The following is a 19134-nucleotide window of genomic DNA, read 5'->3' as shown; positions in this document are numbered from 1 at the left end:
GGCTGAGGTCCCCTGCCCGTACAGCTCTGTGTGCGGGGCTCCAGGCTCTGTGGTGGTGGGGGGCTGTGCCACATGATGTGGGGGGCTGCAGACAGGAGTCTGTCCTGTCCCTGCCAAGGCAGCAGGTGATGGCGCAGTGGTCCCCTGGCCCCAGCTCACCTCCCTGCCGAGCCGCAGGAATCCACACTGTCCCATCCTCCTCGCATCCTCGGGAGGGATGCAGGTGGGCTCCAGATCCTGGAGCATTTCTGCTGCCGGCTAGGCCTCCGGCCATCCCCTTAACAACTCCTTCTGCCCTCTGCAGCCCCTCACTAATGCGTCTGCCAGATCCGGCTGCTGGGGCCAGGTGCGGTGCTGCTACGCTCCCAGCCTCCCGACATCCCAACCTGGTTTAGCTCATCCCCCGCCTACATGGGCGGGTAACATGCTCCCCACTCGGCCAAGCTCTTGTGCTTGCCAGCTTTCCTCATTGGGGGAATATCTGGATTTCCAATTATTCCCATTCCCTGCCTGAGCTCCTTGGGTCCTTCCCAAACGCCCACCTTTGTGGCTGTGCGTGCTTCACCTCCAGAAAGGGGGGATGGCTTTTGCAGACCAAGATGCTGTCGTGTCATCCCTTGCCAGATCCTCGCTCAAGATGTCAGCTGAAGGGAGGGCATGGTGCTGCCCTTTGCAGCAGACATCCCTCCTGGACCAGCTCCTCCACTGCTGTCCTGGCAGGTCTGGGCCATCAGCGGACACGGGCTTCTGAGCCAGGGCAATGGATGGGGCAGAGAGATGCAAAACTGTCTGGTGCCAGTGGTCCTGAGTGCTCACACCCACGGGCTGCAGCCGGGAGAAGATGGCTTTAACGCAGACAAATGGCACATCGAAGTGGCAGGACGGGCCACGGCCACTGCCTGAGGATTGGTGCAGATGGGACAGCCCTGCCCGTTGGTGGTTTTCTGCTCCCCGTGCTTGCTGCAGCCTTTGTTTTTCTGCACAGACGCTTGCCAAATATTGTCCTTTGCCTTCTTGTCCCTTATTGCCCCCTTGGCCCCAGTCCTATGGCTCCCGCTGCTCCCCAGACTTCTCAGTAAGGCCCCCATGGAAAAGCACGGTGGCAGCAGGACTAAGCCCCCTGCCCGCATCCCAGCTGCAAGTCACAGGAGCATCTCAAGGCAACTGTGTACAAACAACTGTTTTTTAGCAGTGGAGACAGTTCACAGTGTCCGCTGGCACCCGTGCTGCTCCCACGGCACATGGATCATGGCTCCTTGGGCCTCCTGGCAGCCTGGGGACATGCTGTCCTTCACAGCACAGGGGCAGCCGTCGCGCCGACGCGTCTTCAGGAAGCAGACATGGACGCAGACCATGTGTGCCAGCCCCAGAGCCACTGCCAGGGAAGCAACTCGGCCGCGGTGGCTGGCGTTTCCAACCCCTCCCCTCTGCCCAAAGGAGGGAAAAACAGGCCAGTCATCCCACAGGGTTTCCAGGGTGACATTTTTTTGGCTGCCTCGCTGTCCCAGCCACTGAGCTGACAGGGGCTGTGTGCTGGGAGCTGGGGCAGCCCCTCTGTCCCTGCACCGGGGTGCCCCTGCCCAGGGGCCACCCAGCAGCACAGGGCCACCAGCTACGGGATGCAGCCGGAAGGGAACGGGTGGGAGCCAGGTGCAGGGGTGGGGGGGTGGGGGGACCCTGAAGGAACCATGCAGAAAAGAAATATGCCAAAGCTTTGCTGGAGCTTGAAGCCTGCGGGGCAGGAGGGCCTTTTTGGCTGGGGTTTGGGAAGTCGTGGCTGCGAGCGGCCGAGCCACCATCGTAGCACCGCTGGTTTCCATTTGGTCTGCTTTCGAAAAAGCTGCCTCCCTGGCAGCATGTCCACCCCCCCCCAACCCCCCCCCCCCCCACCCCCCCCCATAGCAGGCAGTGTTTGTTTGCTTGGGAAAAGATGAACCTCATTATCTGTCCTCCGTGGGTCTCGAACTTTAAAGCGCAGCGGGAGGAAATTTTACGATGGGAAACTGCCCTAGTGTCAGCCAGGCGCTGTGCACGGAGGACTGCTGGGGGGAGATGGAGGTCTGCTGGGGGGAGATGGAGGTCTGCTGGGGGGAGACGGCCCCGCGGCGGCAGGGCCAGCACTGGGGCAGAGACCCACTGGCAGGCACAGGAAAGGCGGGAGGTGATGCCCTTGAACCTGCCCCGTGTCTCTCCCCAGCGAACAAGCACAGCTGGTGCTGGGGGAGCACAGCCAGGCCAGGCAGAGCCCGGAGGTGCAGCGAGGAGGAAGTCGGGGCTGTAAAGCAGCTCCACATTCAGCGCTTGCAGCACCCAGCGATAACATCTCTGCTCTCGGTGAAGTGCCGTCCATGTCAGTGTGTGGGAAGGTCCGGGCAGGCGGTCAGGGTAGTGCCGACCAGGTTTGCACCTCCTGGCCCATGCGGTGCTGATAACGAAAGGAAGGGCCAGTGCCGCATCTCCCTGCTGAGCTAGAGCAATGCCTGGAGCCGGCTCCCTAGAGCTGCCCACCCACGGCCTCCCCCACCCTGCAGGAGCATTTACCCACCAGTTCCCATCAAGCCCATTAAAAGCCGTCTTGCTTTGAAGAGACCACAGCTATCAGGGAGGATCATTTTCTGTTTTCAAGGAGATTTTTCCAAGGACCATCCTTGCCCCAGGACTCTCCTCCCACTTGCTCCCCGCTCTCCAGGCCCAGCGCCATCGCAACTCCTCCTGCAGCCCATCCAGCTCTCCAAAAACCCTGCACGAAATGGCAGCTCGGTGACTCAGGGCTGCCACGTGTTGCCTTTTGTGCAGCTCAGGTACTCCAGCAACGCACATCAGCATCTACCTGGAGGAAAGGAATCCAGCTGTAGGAGAAGAAAGGGGCGGTAAATCACTCAGCACCCAGCCAGGAAAGCATACGTTTAACAGTCCCGACCACCACGTGAAATCATTCTGCACCCAAACAAAAGGCAGCTTCGGTGTCTATTCATCACCCCCAGACTGGGGTTGTGCGGGGGGGCTGCCTGCCTTTGGCTCTGTGGTGCAAGGTGCAGTTAGAAGATTTATAGCTAAAAAACGAATAGTGATAGCATGCACCTCTGCAAGCATGGAGCGAGGCAGCTGGATGTCATGGTTTATTCTGCTAGATCCAAACCGTGGCTTAGACTAAACACCGCCTCTGCCATTACTGAATCACTTCTAGATCCCCTGGAAGTTTCCAGGGCTTGGATTTCAGAAGCTTGCTGCCGCGGGGCACTAAAATGCTGCGGAAGACAAAGCAAGGTGTGGCAGGTTTCATGGGAATTATCCTGCCCTCCACGGGGCTGGGGCTGGGGCTGGAGGGAGATGAAAGCTGGGGTAAGGGGAGGAGGTGGAAGTGGGCGGCAGCACCAGCTTTAACTCCTTTCCCTGCACGGGAAAGGTGAGGTGAGGTGCGCTGCCGCCTGGGCTCTGGCACTCCAGCCCCCCAGCAAGGGCTGTCCCGGGAGGGTGCCCACGGACACCCAGGCCCCCCGTCCTGCCAGGCTGGGCCAGGTTCATCGCATCAACAGCCAGAGTGGCAAGGGAGGTTTGTGGACATCCCAAGCCCCCCACACGCAGTCGGGAAGAGCAAGGGGCTGCTGGGGTAGAGAAGGGCTGGGAGAGGAGGGCATGGGGTGCCTGGATGGGAGCACCCTTCCCTGCCTGGTGCCCCCCGGGCTTGGGTAGGGGAGAGGAGGGGGAATGAGCTCATCTCGCTGATTCACTCCCTCCTTCAAGACCAGGCCTGGCCTGCGAGCAGAAACCCATGGGCTTTGTGGAGCAGGCGATGCCGGAGCAGGTCCGGGCTGGCGGTGCCCTTTGGGGGCGAGGGCGCTCGCCGGTGCCCCGCGGAGAGGATGCTCGGCGGGGAGGGATGCTCGGCGGGGAGCCGGGCAGTGCCCCCCGCACACCGGCTGCGCTGGGGCTGGCGCAGAGTCCGGACGCCCCGGGGGGGTGTCCCGGCCCCCCTCCCGGCTGCAGGAGCCCAGCGGCCCTGCAAGCCCCGGGACGGGGGCGGGGGGGGGGGGGGGCCCGGCGCGCCCGCTCCGCCGCCAGCCCGGGTCGGGCCGCCCCTCCCCGCCCCGTCCCTCCCCTCCCCGCCCCCCGGGCCGTGCCGAGCCGCGCCGAGCCGAGCCGAGCCGCGCCACGCCGAGCCGAGCCGCCGGCACCGAGCGGGCACCATGCGCCCAGGGTGAGCGCCGGGGCCGGGGGGCTGCGGGGAGCCGGGACCCCAGAGCCGCCGGGGCTGGGTACTGTGGGGGGAACCTGGGGACACCGGTACCGTGGGGACACGGGAGCTGGCGGGGCTGGGGGGCACCGGTATGTCGTGGGGACCCCGGGAGCACCGGCACCGGTACTGCGGGGATCCCGGAGCCACCGGGGCTGGCGTTCACCGGGACTCCGGTGCAACGGTGCCGCCGAGGCTGGGGGGGCACCGATAGACTGTGGGGGGACCCCGAGTGTACCAGTACCCTGGGGACCCCCGAGCTGCCGGGGCGCCCCGGGACTGCGGGAGTGGGGGGCGCACCGGTCCGGCCGGGGGCTGCCGGGCGGGGGCACCCCGGAGCCGGCGGGAGGGTGGGTAACCCCTTGCTCTCTCCTTCCCTTCCCGCAGGTGCCTCCCGCGGCGGCTGCTGCTCGGGCTCTTTGTCCTGCTGGTCCCCGCCGCTTCCCAGGAACCGGGTAACGTGCGCGGGATGCTGCGGGACATGGGGGGGGGGGGCTTGTCCCAGTCGCCGTGCCCGGGGTCCCAGATCCCCTCCCCATCCTGAACCGCCCTGTCCCCTGGGATGCGCTGCCAACGCAGCCCTGCTCCCCAGCAGGCATGGGATTGTGGCTCCCCTCGGGCCAAATGCTGCGGCCAGTCCGCGGTCCCCAAAGAGAAGGGAGATGGGGGGAGTTTCCCCCCACGCACCCCTTCAACAGCCACATCCCTCGTGGCCGCTGAGGGTGGCAGGGCTGGGGTCCCGTGAGCCCCATCTCATCAATGGGGCACGGGGAAGGATGCTGGGGAAGCGCTGTGCCGGGCAACACTTGAGAGAGATGCCTGGCTGCCGTGCGCGCGGAGGCTTTACTGGGGTGAGAATGGTTTGTCTGGTCCACTCTGGCTGTGGGACAGATGGCGTGGCGTTGCCCCAAAGTGGCCGTGCTCCATGTGTTAGCGGTTTCTGCCGCGCCTGCAGAAGTCCTCCCCGTGACTGCGTGTCCTTGGAACCGTTGCAAGTGGTAGGAAGCCTTGAGTGTGTGCCCCGGGGATGCAACACCTCCCACGCCGCTCGCTGGCTTTCCCCTGGCTTTGGGGCTCGGCAAAAAAACCCTCTCAGCTCATCTTGCTCAGCTCATCTTGCTCTCAAGCTGCTTGTGCCCTGGGAGAGGGGAATCCTCTCTACAGTTACCTGAAAGGAGGTTGTGGTGAGGTGGGTGTTTGTCTCTTCTTCCAAGTGACAAGTGATAGGACAAGAGGAAATGGCCTCAAGTTGCGCCAGGGGAGGTTCAGGCTGGATATTAGGACAAATTTCTTTACTGAGAGAGTGCTGAAGCATTGGAAGAGGCTGCCCAGGGAGGTGGTGGAGTCACCATCCCTGGAGGTGTTCAAGGAACGTGTAGACGTGGCATTTTGGGACATGGTTTAGTGGGCATGGTGGTGTTGGGTTGATGGTTGGACTTGATGATCTTGCAGGTCTTTTCCAACCTTAATGATTCTGTGATTCGGCACTGACTCAGCTTTCCAGCCCTTCTTTCCCCATGGGGCACGTGAGCCGGTTCTCCCACTGCCTGAGTGCATGAGCTGCCTATTTTCCTGGTGAACTTTACCTCCCTGCCGGGGAAGCTTCCTCCCGGCTGCCAGGCCGGTTGAAAGCCCTCCTCCCCTTGCAGCCGGTCTCTGGATGCGTGCCCAGTGCGAGGCAGCAGAGCGAACCACAGCTGACACAGGGAGTCCCCGACCCCGCTTGCAGCCCAGGAACCCCATTTGCAAAAGTAGCTGAGCTGCAAGTGGTGATCCAAAACCAGGCAAGGGTGGCTTTTCTCCAGGGTGATGTTCTGGTTGTCTTCTGCTTGTGCTGAGCATTGTCAGCTTGCCAACACATTATGAGCCATGGCTTGTGCCCCTCTCTGTCATCGTAGGCTGGACAAAACGTGGTAAGTGGCTGCCCCAGGTACAAGCGAGCTGGAAGTCAGACGGGCACTGAGCCGTGAAATCAGTGGATTATTTACTGGAGCAAGGCTTCGTGTCATCTAGGAACAGCTCAGGCATGGCTACACGGAGTCTGGCTCCGCTGGCGGCTGGGTCACCTCGTGGAGAGGAAGAGAGCAGCCTGAGCAGCTCCCAGAGCTTGTCTGGGAGCACTTGGAGAAGTTCTTGAAGTGCCTCAGGCTGGGTTTGTGAGGTTGCTTTCCATGTCGTGGGTGCCTCCCCAGGGACTGCGAGAACAAAGCTCCCCTTGGAGGTCTTCAGAGATGGGAACATCATTCCCATGTGAAATCCTGAATTGACTATTTTAGGTCCCTGGAGACCGTCCAGCACGACGGAGCTGAGCTGGAGGGCCGGGAGCTGGTTTAACAGCGGTTACTCAGAGCTATTCGTGCCCTTCCCACCCCCTCTCTGCTGGCGTCCCAGCTCCTGGCTCGGCATTGGGCATGCGGGGCTGGCCGGGACCCTTTGCCAAGCTGAAGCTGCATCCCCCCACCTTTGAGCAGCCACACAGGGGGACCCCAAGGAGATTTCACGTGGTGCGCAGAGGGGTTAAACACCAGGGGAGCACCCCCGGCGCCCAGTCACTGCTGGCAGGGAGGTGCCCGTTTCACCCAGCTGACTTGGCCGTCTCCCAAAGGCAGGCTGCGAATCGGGTTTTAAAAGAATTTGCAAGAGGGTTGGTGTGGCTTTTTTTCTTTCTTTCTTTTTTTTTTTTCCTTCTCTTGGTTCAATGTCCAAGGACTCCAGGGCCTGTTCTGCCAGCCCTCCTTTGTGATGGCTTCTGGGGAATGTTTGCTCTGAAGGCCGTCCTGGCATGGAGATAACCTTTCTGTTTATCTGCCTGCTTTGCAAATTTGGGGGCTTAGCTGCCCAGAGCTCGTCTTGCCTCTTATCGCTGGATCTCTGGGATTCCTCAGCAAGAGCACGTAGCTGTACAGGGGATGGGGATGCTGCAGAGATGCTGTGGTGGGACCTGTCCTGAGAGCATGGGGGAATCGGGGCATGTGTAGGGCTGTGGTGTCCCCTGTGCACAGGGCAGCAGCCCAGGCTGTGTCGGATGCTGGGGAAATCCCCGTTCCAGGACGGGGGGCAACCCTGGGACCCCCACCATTGGGGGTTTACAAAGCTGGCCAGGGTCGCCCTGATCTGGTCTGACTTCATTCATCTTCTCTCATGCTGAGTTTCTCTGCATCAGTTTGGGGCTGGGATGGGCTGGTACATCAAGGTCTTGGCTGGTGATGAGGAGGATGCAGGCAGCACCTGAGAAGCTGAGCTGCCTCCTCCTCCTGTTAAATATAGCAGGTGCTGGAGCTGCTTGCTGCCAGCATAGAGGCTCCTGCGTGATTTTATTTCCATCTTCAATGGCTCGTCGGTCTCCGTGGCTGGGATTCCTTGCAAGCACGTGCCTTCAAAGATGAAACAGGTGCCGTGCAAAGTGATTTACAGCCTGTGACATAACTGCTTTGGCATCGACGCCTGGGGATTTTTGACAGGTGGATTGGAGCTTTCGCAAACATTATTTTCAGAATTTCTCCTGATGCTTAGGAGAAGGACTGTGGGGAATCAGCCACGGGCAGCACACACCGGCATGGGTTTGGCTTGGGGCGAGTTGGCACCTCTCAGCTCCGACAGCATCGCTTGGCTGCTGAGGCCCCTGGGATGGGCTGGAGTAACTGGGGAGGATGCTGTGCTCGGGACGCTCCGCAAGCTCTTCATCTCCTTATCAGCTGGCAGGACTTCTGTTTGCAAAGCCTTATCTGGGCCGCCGCTCTCTGCTGTGGGAGCTGGTGGGGAGGGAGAGCCACCTCGGGCTGCCGGCAGCTTGAAGGAGCCAAGCCTGTGAAAATCTCCCTGCAGCACTGCTGGATGCTCCTGGGGCTCCCAATCCACCCCCTGGCAGATGGATCCCGTCCCTCCTGCCCGGCCTGGGAAGGAGGCGGCAGAGATGAAGCGGCCCTACTCAGATGGCACTTTGGGTCTGGAAACTCAGTTTAAAAAGAGACCGAGCAGTCCTGCAGAGCAGCTGCAGTCCTAGGCAGGAGTTTTCTTCGCTTCCCTTGACGAAAGCACCTTTTTCAAGCCCTGCTCCTAATTTTCTCAGTGGTTTTGCAGCTCCGTACCTGGACGCGGTCCATCCACAGCATCCTTTGCCCAGAGCTCTGACTCGATTTCGGGTTTCCACGTGGGGAAAGGGAGCTCAGCCTGGGTCTCTCCTGGCCCTGTGTGGCCATGGGTGCCTGGGAGCTCCCTGCTGACGTGTGTCCCATGGGAGGACGGAGAGCCAAGCTGCTTTTCCCTGTGGCTGCTGGAAGATCCTGCACACGAACTACCAAATACTGGAGAAGTGGGGTTTCTGCTTTCGATAGGAGGCTCGTTGTGGCATTGTTTCTTATTTATTTTGGCCTGCAGCTGGAATAACCTCTTCTTACAGTGTTTATGTTGATACAGTTTGGGTGCTGTTAAATACCAAACCTTGAGCACTTGGAGAAGACAGAGGAACACGTTTTGCAATCCCGTTTCAAGCGTTACTGCATGGCTTAAAAAATCCCCAAGCAGATAACTGTGCTGCTGGGAAAGAGTCTTTTCTTTAGTGGGGGGATGTCACCGCTTCTTTTTAAGGAGGCAGGAGCGTGTGGAGCAGGGAGAGAGCACGGAGGGGGAGGACTGATCCAAAGCCGCATCCTCCTGTGAGTGTGGAGCCTGCAGAAGATGCTGAGGACCCGGGTTTGCAGGTGACACAGCCGCCCCTGTTTGCAAACCAGCCTCCTGGGCAGCCCAAGGGGTGTCTGAGGTCTGTCCTCAGTCCTTCGGGATAGTGAGGGAGGGCTGTTATCACCCCAGCTTGTGCCATGGGATGCCACTGTTGTGTCCTCTGGCACATCTGGGGCTTGTTGCATCAGCTCTGGGAGGAAGCTCCCAGGCATGTGGAATGACTTGCTCTTCTACGCAAGCCTGAGGCGTCTCACCCTTTTGCATCTGCAGTCTTACTAATTTACCCGCTCTTGCTTTATCATAGAATAACAGAATGGTTTGGATTGGAAGTGACCTTTGAAGAACACCTAGTCCAACCCCCCTGCCGTGGGCAGGGACACCTTTCACTAGGTCAGGTTGCTCAAAGCCCCGTCCAACCTGGCCTTGAACACTTTCAGTGATGGGGCATCCACAGCTTCTCTGGGCAAACTGCTCCTGTGTCTCACCACCCTCATTGTAAAAAAATTTCTTCCTTGGGTTCAATTTAAACCTACCACCTTTGTTTAAAACCATTGCCCCTTGTCCTGTCACTAGCGGCCTTGCTAAAAAGTCTCTCTCCGTCTTTCTTATAAGCTCCCTTTACATATTGAAAGGCCACAGTAAGGTCTCCCTGGAGCCTTCTCTTCTCCAGGCTGAACAACCCCAACTCGCTCAGCCTTTCTTCACAGGAGAGGTGTTCCAGCCCTCAGATCATTTTTGTGGCCTCCTCTGGACCCGCTCCAACAGGTCCATGTCTTTCTTGTGCTGGGGACCCCAGAGCAGTGCTCCAGGTGGGGTCTCAGGAGAGCGGAGCAGAGGGGGAGAATCACCTCCCTTGACCTGCTGGCCATGCTTTCTACCTGCTCCCACTCTGGTTTGCAGTCTTGGTTTAGGTTACCCTGCTGTGGACATACCCCCTTCCTTCTGAGCACTGTCTAGAGGATGGGGATTTGGGGTTCTCATTGCCCAGCTGTGTGGGAAGCCTCATGGTCCATGCTGGTGTGCGACTCAACAGCGCGTCCTTCCTGAGCTGCAGTCCTCATGTTTCTCATCTGGGCTCCCTTCCGCTGCCTGGGGGCTCACTGGTCTCCCATGGCTGTGACGGACCAGCATCCAACATAACCAGCTCAGTAGGGCCCAAGCAACTCTCCAGTTCAGTAAGGCCCATGCAGAGCCCTGTTCAGCCAAGAGAGATGTACCAGGGAGGTGGGTTCAAGGAGGGTTACTTGCCCCATGTCCAGAGAACAGATGAAGAAGATCCTCCATCTGCAGGCAACCTTCCCATGTTACTCCAGCTAATGCTCCCCTGGGGCTGCTTTGCAGATGGCAACATCTCTGGGAGGATGCGTGGAGAGAGGGAGCTGGAGGAGCTGGAGGCGGGATGGAGCTGTGAGAGCTGCTTACGTCGGGCTGGCAGGGGCTGCCGCGCAGCTTTGCTAGCAAGGGCTTGTCTGCACCTCGCTGCTCCTGCTGTAGTCGGACGCCCACGGTGCCGGCTTCTCTCTTGCATGGGTCTGGTCTGGGGCAACTGTTAGGGATGATGCTCTAAGCCCTGAAATAACAATCCCAGCAAGTGCACTGTGTCTCTTCCAAACTCTGATAGTTTACCAAGAAAAGAATTAATTCTGGCATTTCAGTAGAGAGTTCAAAGCACTGAAGGAGACATCTGGGATTAAGTATCGGATGTATATCAGCAGCCCAGAGGTATGGGATTAATAAAGCATTTTAACGCTCTTCTAGCTTATCTGATGACATTTCAGAAAGTGCTGGAGATGAGTCCTTTCCAAGAGTGTCCTGCGCGTCTCTCTGGCTGGGTGTGCAGCCTGGAGCCAGCATCTTCTGAGATGGGTGGGGGGCCGGTGCTGGGTTCCACCTCACCCCATCGCTCCACCTCTTCTCTGCTCTCTGTGGGGTGCTCTCACTGTCTCTCCTGCCCTCTAGCCTCATTCCTCATCCCTTGGGTACCAATGTGTGTGGAGCAGCGGTGCTGCTGCCCTTGGGGAAGATGTGCCCCATCTTGCTGAGAGCCAGTGACCAGAGGAGCACTGATGGGTAGGAGGTGGTGGAGAGGAAACCTGCAATGATTTTGGCTGGTACTAAATCCCCTTGAATATCGGGGAGTGGGAGAAAGTCCCTGACTTTGTGGATGGAGGAAAGTATGTGGTAGCAGCATGTGTATGCATTTTGGCTTTAATGTAGGACTTGATTAGCCTAGAGAGCTTGTTGCCAAAGATATAATTGAAGCAAGGAGCTGAACGGGATTAGAAAATGGTTTGGACATTTGTACAGCTAACTGGGGCTTCCGGCATTGCCTTAATGTGGATTTGGAGTCACTGGGGGAAGCGTGAGAGCGGAGGCTGTGGGTGTGAGGAGAGCTGGAGCAGGCTCGAGGGCAAAAATGGGTCATGTTGGGTGGGAGCGAGCAAAGAGCAGAGAGGGAAGGGTGCATTTGGGGGGGAACCAGCAGAACCTGGGAAACTCATGGCTGATGCAGTCTGGGTGCCGTTCGTCTGGATTTGGGCTAATACAGAGCTGCTCAGACATTTGCAAGGCCATGTCCTGCGCTTGGAAAGCTTGGCTCCTCTATTAACAAGCGAGAAGCCTTTGTTAAAGAGAAAGCCATTGGGTATCTTGCTGCAGTGTTGCAGCCTGATGTCTCTCATCCCTCTTGGTCACCGGGAGCAGGGTTGCCTGTGGGGTGGGTGGCAGGCTCAGTGGCACAGCCGGTCGGTTGCCTCAGCGGTGCTGAACGCGTTTGCCAGTTCTACCGGCGTAATTGCACATCTCGGCGTCGTTCAGCATGTTCTCTGTTTCTCTGCTCAATTCCCTTCCCTGCCGGCGTGTGCGAGAGCAGACCTTGGGCCAAAAAACCTCAACAGCCTTGAGGCATGAGCACAGTTACTAAACCCTTGGGGGGTGAAGGGATGGTTCCCGCAAGCCAAAGATGGGGTGGCTTTTGCCTCCCAGCAAGTGTGGGGGGTTGGAAGGGAGCAGGAACCCCCCCTGGGGCTGGGGGATGGGGCTGCTCCGGGGACAAGGCTCCAGAGACTTGCTGTGCTCCTGGCTCTCACCTGCAGCACTGTTTGGCAGGAGCATCCCTGGTGCTGGGGGCTTTCTCAGTGAGCAACATCTGGTCCGGAACATCCCGTGTCTGCTGGTTTTCAGTTGAAAAGGTTGCTTTTGTGGAATTTTTATTGCCTTTTTTGGCATCGTCTCCCAACCCTTTTCTAAGATGGAAATTGGTCATTAGTGGATTTTATTGTATTTTTGTTTTATTCCCAAGCTTGATCTGCTGGTTTCCTCCTCCTGGGGGACTGGAAGATCTGGCTGTTCCTCTGACACTGTCCCCAGGTTGTGGGAGGCTGTTCGAACAGCCTGGGGTGGGAACAGCAGCCAGGGCACTTGGATTCTGCAGCTCACCAGCCCAGCATCACCATCCCCATGCTCTTCCCACCATCACTGCTGGTATAAATTTCTGTCAGCCCGACAGCCCTTGAAGCTATCTCTGATTTTATAATTCATAAGTAAGCCACCTGCCTCCCCTCCGGTAAACGCTGTAGTCAAACAAATTATTTTTTTTCCATCCTCTTCATTAGTCTGTAACTTAATTGAGTCAGGGATTGTTGACTTTTGGGTAAATGGCACCTTTTCGATAACCCCAGATAAGCCAGCTGCGCACGTGCCGTGGATGGTGGCCTGGATCCCGTCCGCTTTTCCCTCCAGCCCGGCGACATTCCCAGCCAAGGCAGCACTGCGCCGGGGTACATCTCCCGGGGAGGCAGGTCATGGAGGTCCACGTTTGATGGGTGCACAAGGCTTTGGCCATCGTTCCTGCTGGCGGGTCCCAGGCTTCTGCTGCCGGGTCAGGGGCTCCGTGTTTGTCCTGGTTTACAATGGGCTGTAATTTGTTAAATGGGCAGCGATGCAGGATGGGGGAAGGCAAGGGGTTGCTGAAAGCCAGGGGCTTCCCCCTCCGATGCCAATGTGGGACCTGTGCCTCTGATGAGATGGGTGGTGCTGGGATGTTGCATGTTCTGCTGTGCCTGCCAGCAATGGGATTAGCAGAGTCCCCAGGGAAGGGGTGACGTGGACCCCTCTCCTAAGCACCTATGGTCCAGGTTTGGGGGGGTGATGCATGCAAGTCAGGGTAGCACGGAACCCACCAGTGTGTTAGGGTGAAGGTAAAACGATGTCTTGTCTTGCTCCAAACCAGCTCCCCAGGGTGGAAAGGCATCTTTTTGGCTCGGTCCTTCCCCTCTGGCCCTGAACTGCTCTCCGGAGGGGCCAGGACCCTCGTCCTGGGGAAACCTCAGCAGGGGCTGGGTGCGGATGGAGACCCTGGGCTCAGCGTCAGTGGTGAGTGCTTACATGGCCAGCCTGGTCTGGGGACGGCAGCCATTCCTGAGGTTCCTCGGCAAGCCCCAGCATGGGGTCGTCTCCCTGCTCCCTCCTGGGGAGCCCCTCTAGGACACCCGACCACTCTCAACATCATCCCTAGGAATGGGGTACCTATAGCCTCTGTCCCTCCCTTCTTTCAGACAAGGGGCTGTGCTGCGGCAAGGGGAGTGGGCTTGCCCACTCATGGGACCCACGGGTGACAGGACACTTCACGTTACAGGACACTTCGTGTTACCCTCTCCCTGACGCCAGCATCTCCCCAGCCAGGTCCTGAAACAGGCTAAGGGCTTTTAGTGGCTACTCTCCCACGTGCCAGGACTGTAAGCCTTCAATCCAGCATTCTTTAGCACGTGCTTGTGATTAATAACCGCTTGCCTCACTAAATGAATTTGCAATCCGCTATTGAGTGCCGGGTCATTTACCCTGGGGAGGGGATGGGCGCTCTCGGAGCCAGGAGTCACCGTGTTTTGTAAGATTACCTCCCGGTGCGTCATGAGTGGAGTTTCCCTCCCCAGAGCCCTGGTGTGGAGTGCACAGCATGGCATCACCCTCCCGGGAGATGCCAGCACCAGCAAGCCTGCTGGAGAGGCCCGATCCGGTGCAGGCATGGACCCTATGGCTCAGCTCCCCACAGTCTTATTGAGGGAGATGGGCCCTTTCCAAGAGCATCCTGTGCATCTCTCTGTACGCAGCCTGCAGGCAGCATCTTCTGTGATGAATGGGGGGCTGGTGCTGGGCTCTGCTTCACCCCATCACTCCATCTGTTCTCTGCCCTCTGTGGGGTGCTCTCAACGGCTCTCCTGTCCTCCAGCCACGTTCCCCGTCCCCTGGGTACCAACGTGCATGGGGCAACAGTGCAGCTACCCTCCAGGAAGATGTGCCTCGTCTTGCTGAGAACTGATGCTCAAAGGGGGCACTGATGCATGGGAGAGGGCATGGAAGAGATCTGCAATGATTTTGGCTGGTACTAAATCCCCTTGGATATTGGGGAGTGGGAGAAAGTCCCTGACGTTGTGGATGGAGGAGGGTGTGTGGCAGCAGCACGTGTCGGTTTTTGGCTTTTAACATAGGACTTGATTAACCAGTTGTAATTTCTGCATCTGCTTCCGGGGCGTCTGTGGCTGAAGCTTGCTGTTAAATCTCTGTGCAGGGACAAGGCCAACACTCCAGCCCCCCAGAGCATCCTTGGGGTGCAGGGAAGCCGGGGCTGGCTCCTCAGGAGTGCGTGAGCCTGGAAAGCGATGGTCACAGGGCCACTCCTGGTAGACGGGCAAGCTGTCCCTGCATGTCCCCATCCTGTGAGTGCACTCAGGCTGGCATCTTGCCTGCCAAAGCCGCTGGAGGCCAGGTTGGGGATTTGCTCTCCGGATGGCTTTTTGCAGGGACAACTTGCATCAGGTGATGCCCCTGGGGTAGGGGACAGTGGCATGGTTAGGCGGAGCTGCTCTCTTCTGGGTGACCCGTCCTGGATTTCCTCATGGTGGGTGGCAAAAGGGAAAGCTGTGGGGTTTTTGGCATCAGGAAAAGATGCCCAGAGGGAGGTTTTTAACCTCTTCCCACCAGGTAACCAGGGTGCCATCTGATTAAAAACCTGTGTTTTTTTATTTTAACAAGCTATTTGCATCTTTTTGGTGGAGAGATGGAGACATCAGGCCGTGAAGGTGGAGGGTGTGGGGGTGTCCCGGCATCCCCCCTGGTGCGTGGTACCCAGTGGGCTGGGATGGGCTCTCCGTTCCATTACTTAGCAAGGCAGGAGGTCGAAGAGGTTCGGTACGTGGCATACCCTGTGGCCACTTGATGGCTTGAGCAAGAATGCCGCTTGCCGATGTCAGCATCTGATCTTGCAGGGACTCTCACAGGGCTGGGCTGGAGATAGTGTGGTTTCCCCCCAGTCAGGACGCAGGAGGGAGGTGGTCCTGGTTCCCTCTGTGTCCGATCCAGCATTGGAGCTCAGGGGCAGAGATATTGCTCGCTGCCAGCCTGCCCCAACAGCACCGAAGGGGACAGGTCTCCTCGTGGCACCCTGCAAGGCTGGGATGCCACCCTGGGTCCAGCCGGCCACTGGCTGCTGCTGACATTGGTGGCTCCTTCCCCACCCTCTCCTCCTTGGGCTCAGTCGAAAGAGTTAACAAAACCATGTGAGAGGGGCCCCCAGAGGCAACTGCTGGAGGTAATAATCTTCTTTCGGCTCTTTTTTCTTTTCCCCTGCTAATTGCGGAGTTGACATCGTCCTCTCTCATGAAAGGCTCTTTTGTCAGCTGGGCTGCTGGGCAAAGCCCAGGCTTGGCAGCAGGTTGCAAGACCCGGGTCTGTCTCCTGCACATCCCTCTCCGGCGGCAGGTAGTGAAGAAATGGCTCTTTCAGTGACAGTGGTGTCCCTCCCTCCCTGGCTCCCATCTGAAGAAAAAAACACCTCCTTTTAGCCAACGGTGCCCGATTTTCGCCCCAGTTCCACCTCGCGAGCAGAGGGAAAGGTCAACCAGTCTAGACGCTAATCCGTCAAGTGTTGTATTTCTTCACCCGCGGGTGTCCTAGCAACAGGATTAATGCAGCGGTGTAAGGCAGACATTGGCTGGGTCCTGCTCCATCCTGGGCCGGTGGTCCGGATGCGTGCCGCTCCGCATGGCTGGGCAGGAGGGAGAGGTGGGATGGGCTCTGGGGGCAGCCCCGACACCACTCCCTGCGCCTGCCCCAGGCTCTGCTGGCAGCTCCCGCTGGCTAGCTTTGGTCCAGCAGCAGGGAAATTTGGGAGATGGGTGATAAAACAGGCTTATGGATGTTTTGACTTGCCCACATCCATCCAGGGATGGGTGTGTCGGTGGTGAAGCATCTGTGCCCCCAGACCGACATGAAGCCTGCTTTGGGGAGCACACTGGAGTGGGATGCTCCATGGCCAAGTACAGCCCACCTGGTTGCACCAGCTCCACTGTGACCGCTCTGGGACCTGGGATGGCCCGTGTCACTGTAAATCTGACTCTCTCAGCGGAAATGGGTCTCCCAGTACATCCCCTGCATCCCAACGCTCGGGTCTCCTGGTACACCCCCAATGCTCTGGCCGTGCGAACAGTCGCTGTGCAAGGGTTGCTGTTAAGCTGCCGGCATCCCTCTGGCCTTGGGGTGCTGTTGATGTGGTTTGGACTGATGAACTGCAGTTGTGCAAACACCAGTAAAAACAAGTTTGCTTGGGTAGGGAGTAAAAATGTTCCCTATTTCTTTTGTTTTGCTGTTTAATCTTTTATCGCACTGTTGCTCTTCAATCTCTTGATGACCCCAGTTTGCTTCCGAGTGTTGCTGGCGATGCTTCACCGCCCGTGTCTGGGTTCAGGGGTGCAGCCGGTGCCAGCGTTTGGCAGCCGAACATCTGATGGGTGGTACCCCAGTGGGTACCACAGGGTGTTGGTGGGCGCCACACAGTCAGAGCCGGCAGTCGGACCCCCCCGCCTATGCGGCACAGGGCAGCTGCCCACTGATAACATTGTCCCATTTTAATCTTTTAAGCCTTTCCTCTGCTTTCCCTGTGGCCCCTTCCGGGCTTTCTCCTGCCCTCCCTTCCTTGCAGAGGGGCCGGTGAGCATTTCCCCCATGAGCCGTGCAAGCCTTCGTCCCTTCCTTGCTACTCCCCCCATCCCGTTGTGCTCCAATATCCCCGAAAAGGAGGGTACAAAGCAACCTCCTCTGGCCAAAAGCGGTTTAAAGAGCAAAATCTGGGTTTAATCTTTGCTCTGCAGCCCTGTCGCCGCTCCAGCCAAGCGAGCGATGGAGAGGAGCCGGGGCCGGCTGGTTCCCGGTGCAACCCTGGGAGCTCCTCCAGGCTTCAGCATCATTAAAAGCGGGGTGCTGATCCGGTGGCGGGGCTCACCCCCAGAGGTGCTGCAGCCTCCATGCTCCAGCTGCCAGCTTTCCGCCCTGCAAGCGGCCACACGCTTTAATTAGGTGAGGGGCTGGCGGGGCTCCAGGGTTGGGAGAAGGGGGGTGTCATTCGCCGCAGAGCCCGACTGGGTGCTGCGGAGACAGGCTAAAGCTTGCCCGGAGTCCCATAGCGTAGTTCCTCCTGCCTACGTGGGGTTTTTTTCTGCAGCTGGGATAGGTTAAGTGGGGTTTTAGGAGCGGTTTCTTTTCTCTTGGGTGCTTAAAACAACAACAAATAAAAACCCACCCCAGTGAAACAGGCCAGTGACGCTGCAAGGAAGGAAAGATGTTGCGCTGCTGATTTATAGGACTTTTTTTATCTTTACAGGTCACTGCTAGCATTTGTGGAATTGGCCTTGCTGCAGGAAAAACTGGTTTCCAGCTTTCCCTTTAGGAAGAAACTTCTGCGATCGTGTAATTAAAACGCAGAAGAAAAAAAAAAAAAACAATAAATCCCAGAGCAGCTGGTTGTGGTGCTCGTAGCCGGGTCCTTTGGTGGCTGTGTGTGTCCTCTGCCTTGCTCTGTCCTTGGCTGTGCTGCCTGCAGCCTGTGGCAGAAAAAAAAACGCATTTTTTTTGCCCTTTTTCTGGTCTTTCTGCCTCAGGCACCACCCTGTAAAAGCAGAAAAAAAATCCACATTTTGACCGTGGGAGTGTTTCAGTCCATCTTGAGGCAGTTTCCAGCGTTTTTTATCACCTTAACTGAGCTGGTGCCATCACTGGGCTGGAATTCTGGTGGGCTGGGGAGATTGGGACCGGGACTCCCCCATCCCGTACATGAGAAGTGATGGCTCCGACTCATCCCCATTACAGCCCCCTTGCAGCGGGCAGCAGGGCAGCAGCTGCCTGCAGGGGCTCATCCCAGGGGTCCAGGGTCCCCGGGGATGCCTGAGCTTTTTAGGAGGGAAGGAAAACCGTGCCTCCATGGGATTATTTCTTTTTCTGCAGTTTCCTCTTTGCTGCCAGGCTGAGAAAGGATGCGCCGCGTTGACTTGGATATGTGGGAGGTGAATATTTTGACATCCATGGTGGTGATGGGTACTGCTCACTCTGGATGGGGGAAAAGACCCCCTGTTGTTTGGGGCACCTTGAACCCCAAGCATGGCCGTCAGCAAAACCATCCTTAAAAGCATTGCTTTTTATGGATGACTAAAAGGAGGTCCCCGAATGACGTACCCGGTGCAGCTCGCCCAGCCTTTCCAGCCTACCCCCCGCTTTGAACCCTGTGGTATGTGAATTTTTGCTGGTGTCAGAGGGTCGGCGGCAGCAAAATCCCTCCTGGTTAAAGGGTGGGAATACCAGTGTGTGCGGCTTGGGATAATTACTAGTTGTCAGCAAAACAATAGTGGCATTGTAGGGCAGGAGGGAAGCAAAAGGGCCCTGTCTTGAGCATAATGTTACTTTTCTATTTACGTTGCCATAGTCTTTGCTGAGAAATGGCCCTATTCTTTCTAATCCTCCTCTTCAGGCATGCCTGCTGGCTTTTTTGTGTGGTTTGGGGTTTTTTTTTTTTAACCCTTAGCATCCTGGAAAACAGCTTGCATCGACCCATCTCCATGGCACTGTGCTGCGTGGCTGTCCTTGGCCAGTGGCAGCGTGCCCGTGGGCTGGCCGGCTTTGCTTTGGGATGCTGATGCCAGGGACAGTGCCCCCCCATGGCACCGTCTCCCTGCTCAGGAAGGGGCAAACCTGCTCCTGAATCCCCATCGGCATGCAAGCAGGAACCCAATTTACCCCTATGCTTCTTCTTGACATCTGTCATATTGTATGCGGTCAACTCCAGGGAATTAAAGATATTTATTGATGTCATATTTTATCTTTAAAACCAAGTGATTTGCTGAAGAAGGGAATAATTGGTCAACCGATGGCTTTTGGTCCCCATCTCCTGCTTATAC

At 57.8% G+C, this 19134-nt stretch overlaps 1 protein-coding gene across 1 annotated transcript in view; it reads left to right on the top strand.

The window, feature by feature from the left end:
• The first annotated feature begins 4181 nt into the window (after positions 1–4181).
• COL18A1 (collagen type XVIII alpha 1 chain) overlaps positions 4182–19134 on the top strand; it is a 42245-nt gene continuing 27292 nt past the window's right edge. Inside the window, exons 1-2 of the mRNA XM_059820823.1 lie at positions 4182–4198; positions 4622–4689. Coding sequence (XP_059676806.1) covers positions 4188–4198; positions 4622–4689 — 79 coding nt within the window. The 5' untranslated portion in view covers positions 4182–4187. The remainder of the gene's footprint in view (positions 4199–4621; positions 4690–19134) is intronic.

The sequence above is a fragment of the Gavia stellata genome, chromosome 8 (genome assembly GCF_030936135.1).
Source record: "Gavia stellata isolate bGavSte3 chromosome 8, bGavSte3.hap2, whole genome shotgun sequence".
Lineage (NCBI taxonomy): Eukaryota > Metazoa > Chordata > Aves > Gaviiformes > Gaviidae > Gavia > Gavia stellata.
The sequence above is the reverse complement of the archived record's forward strand: the minus strand, read 5'-3'. Positions and strand labels throughout refer to the sequence as shown.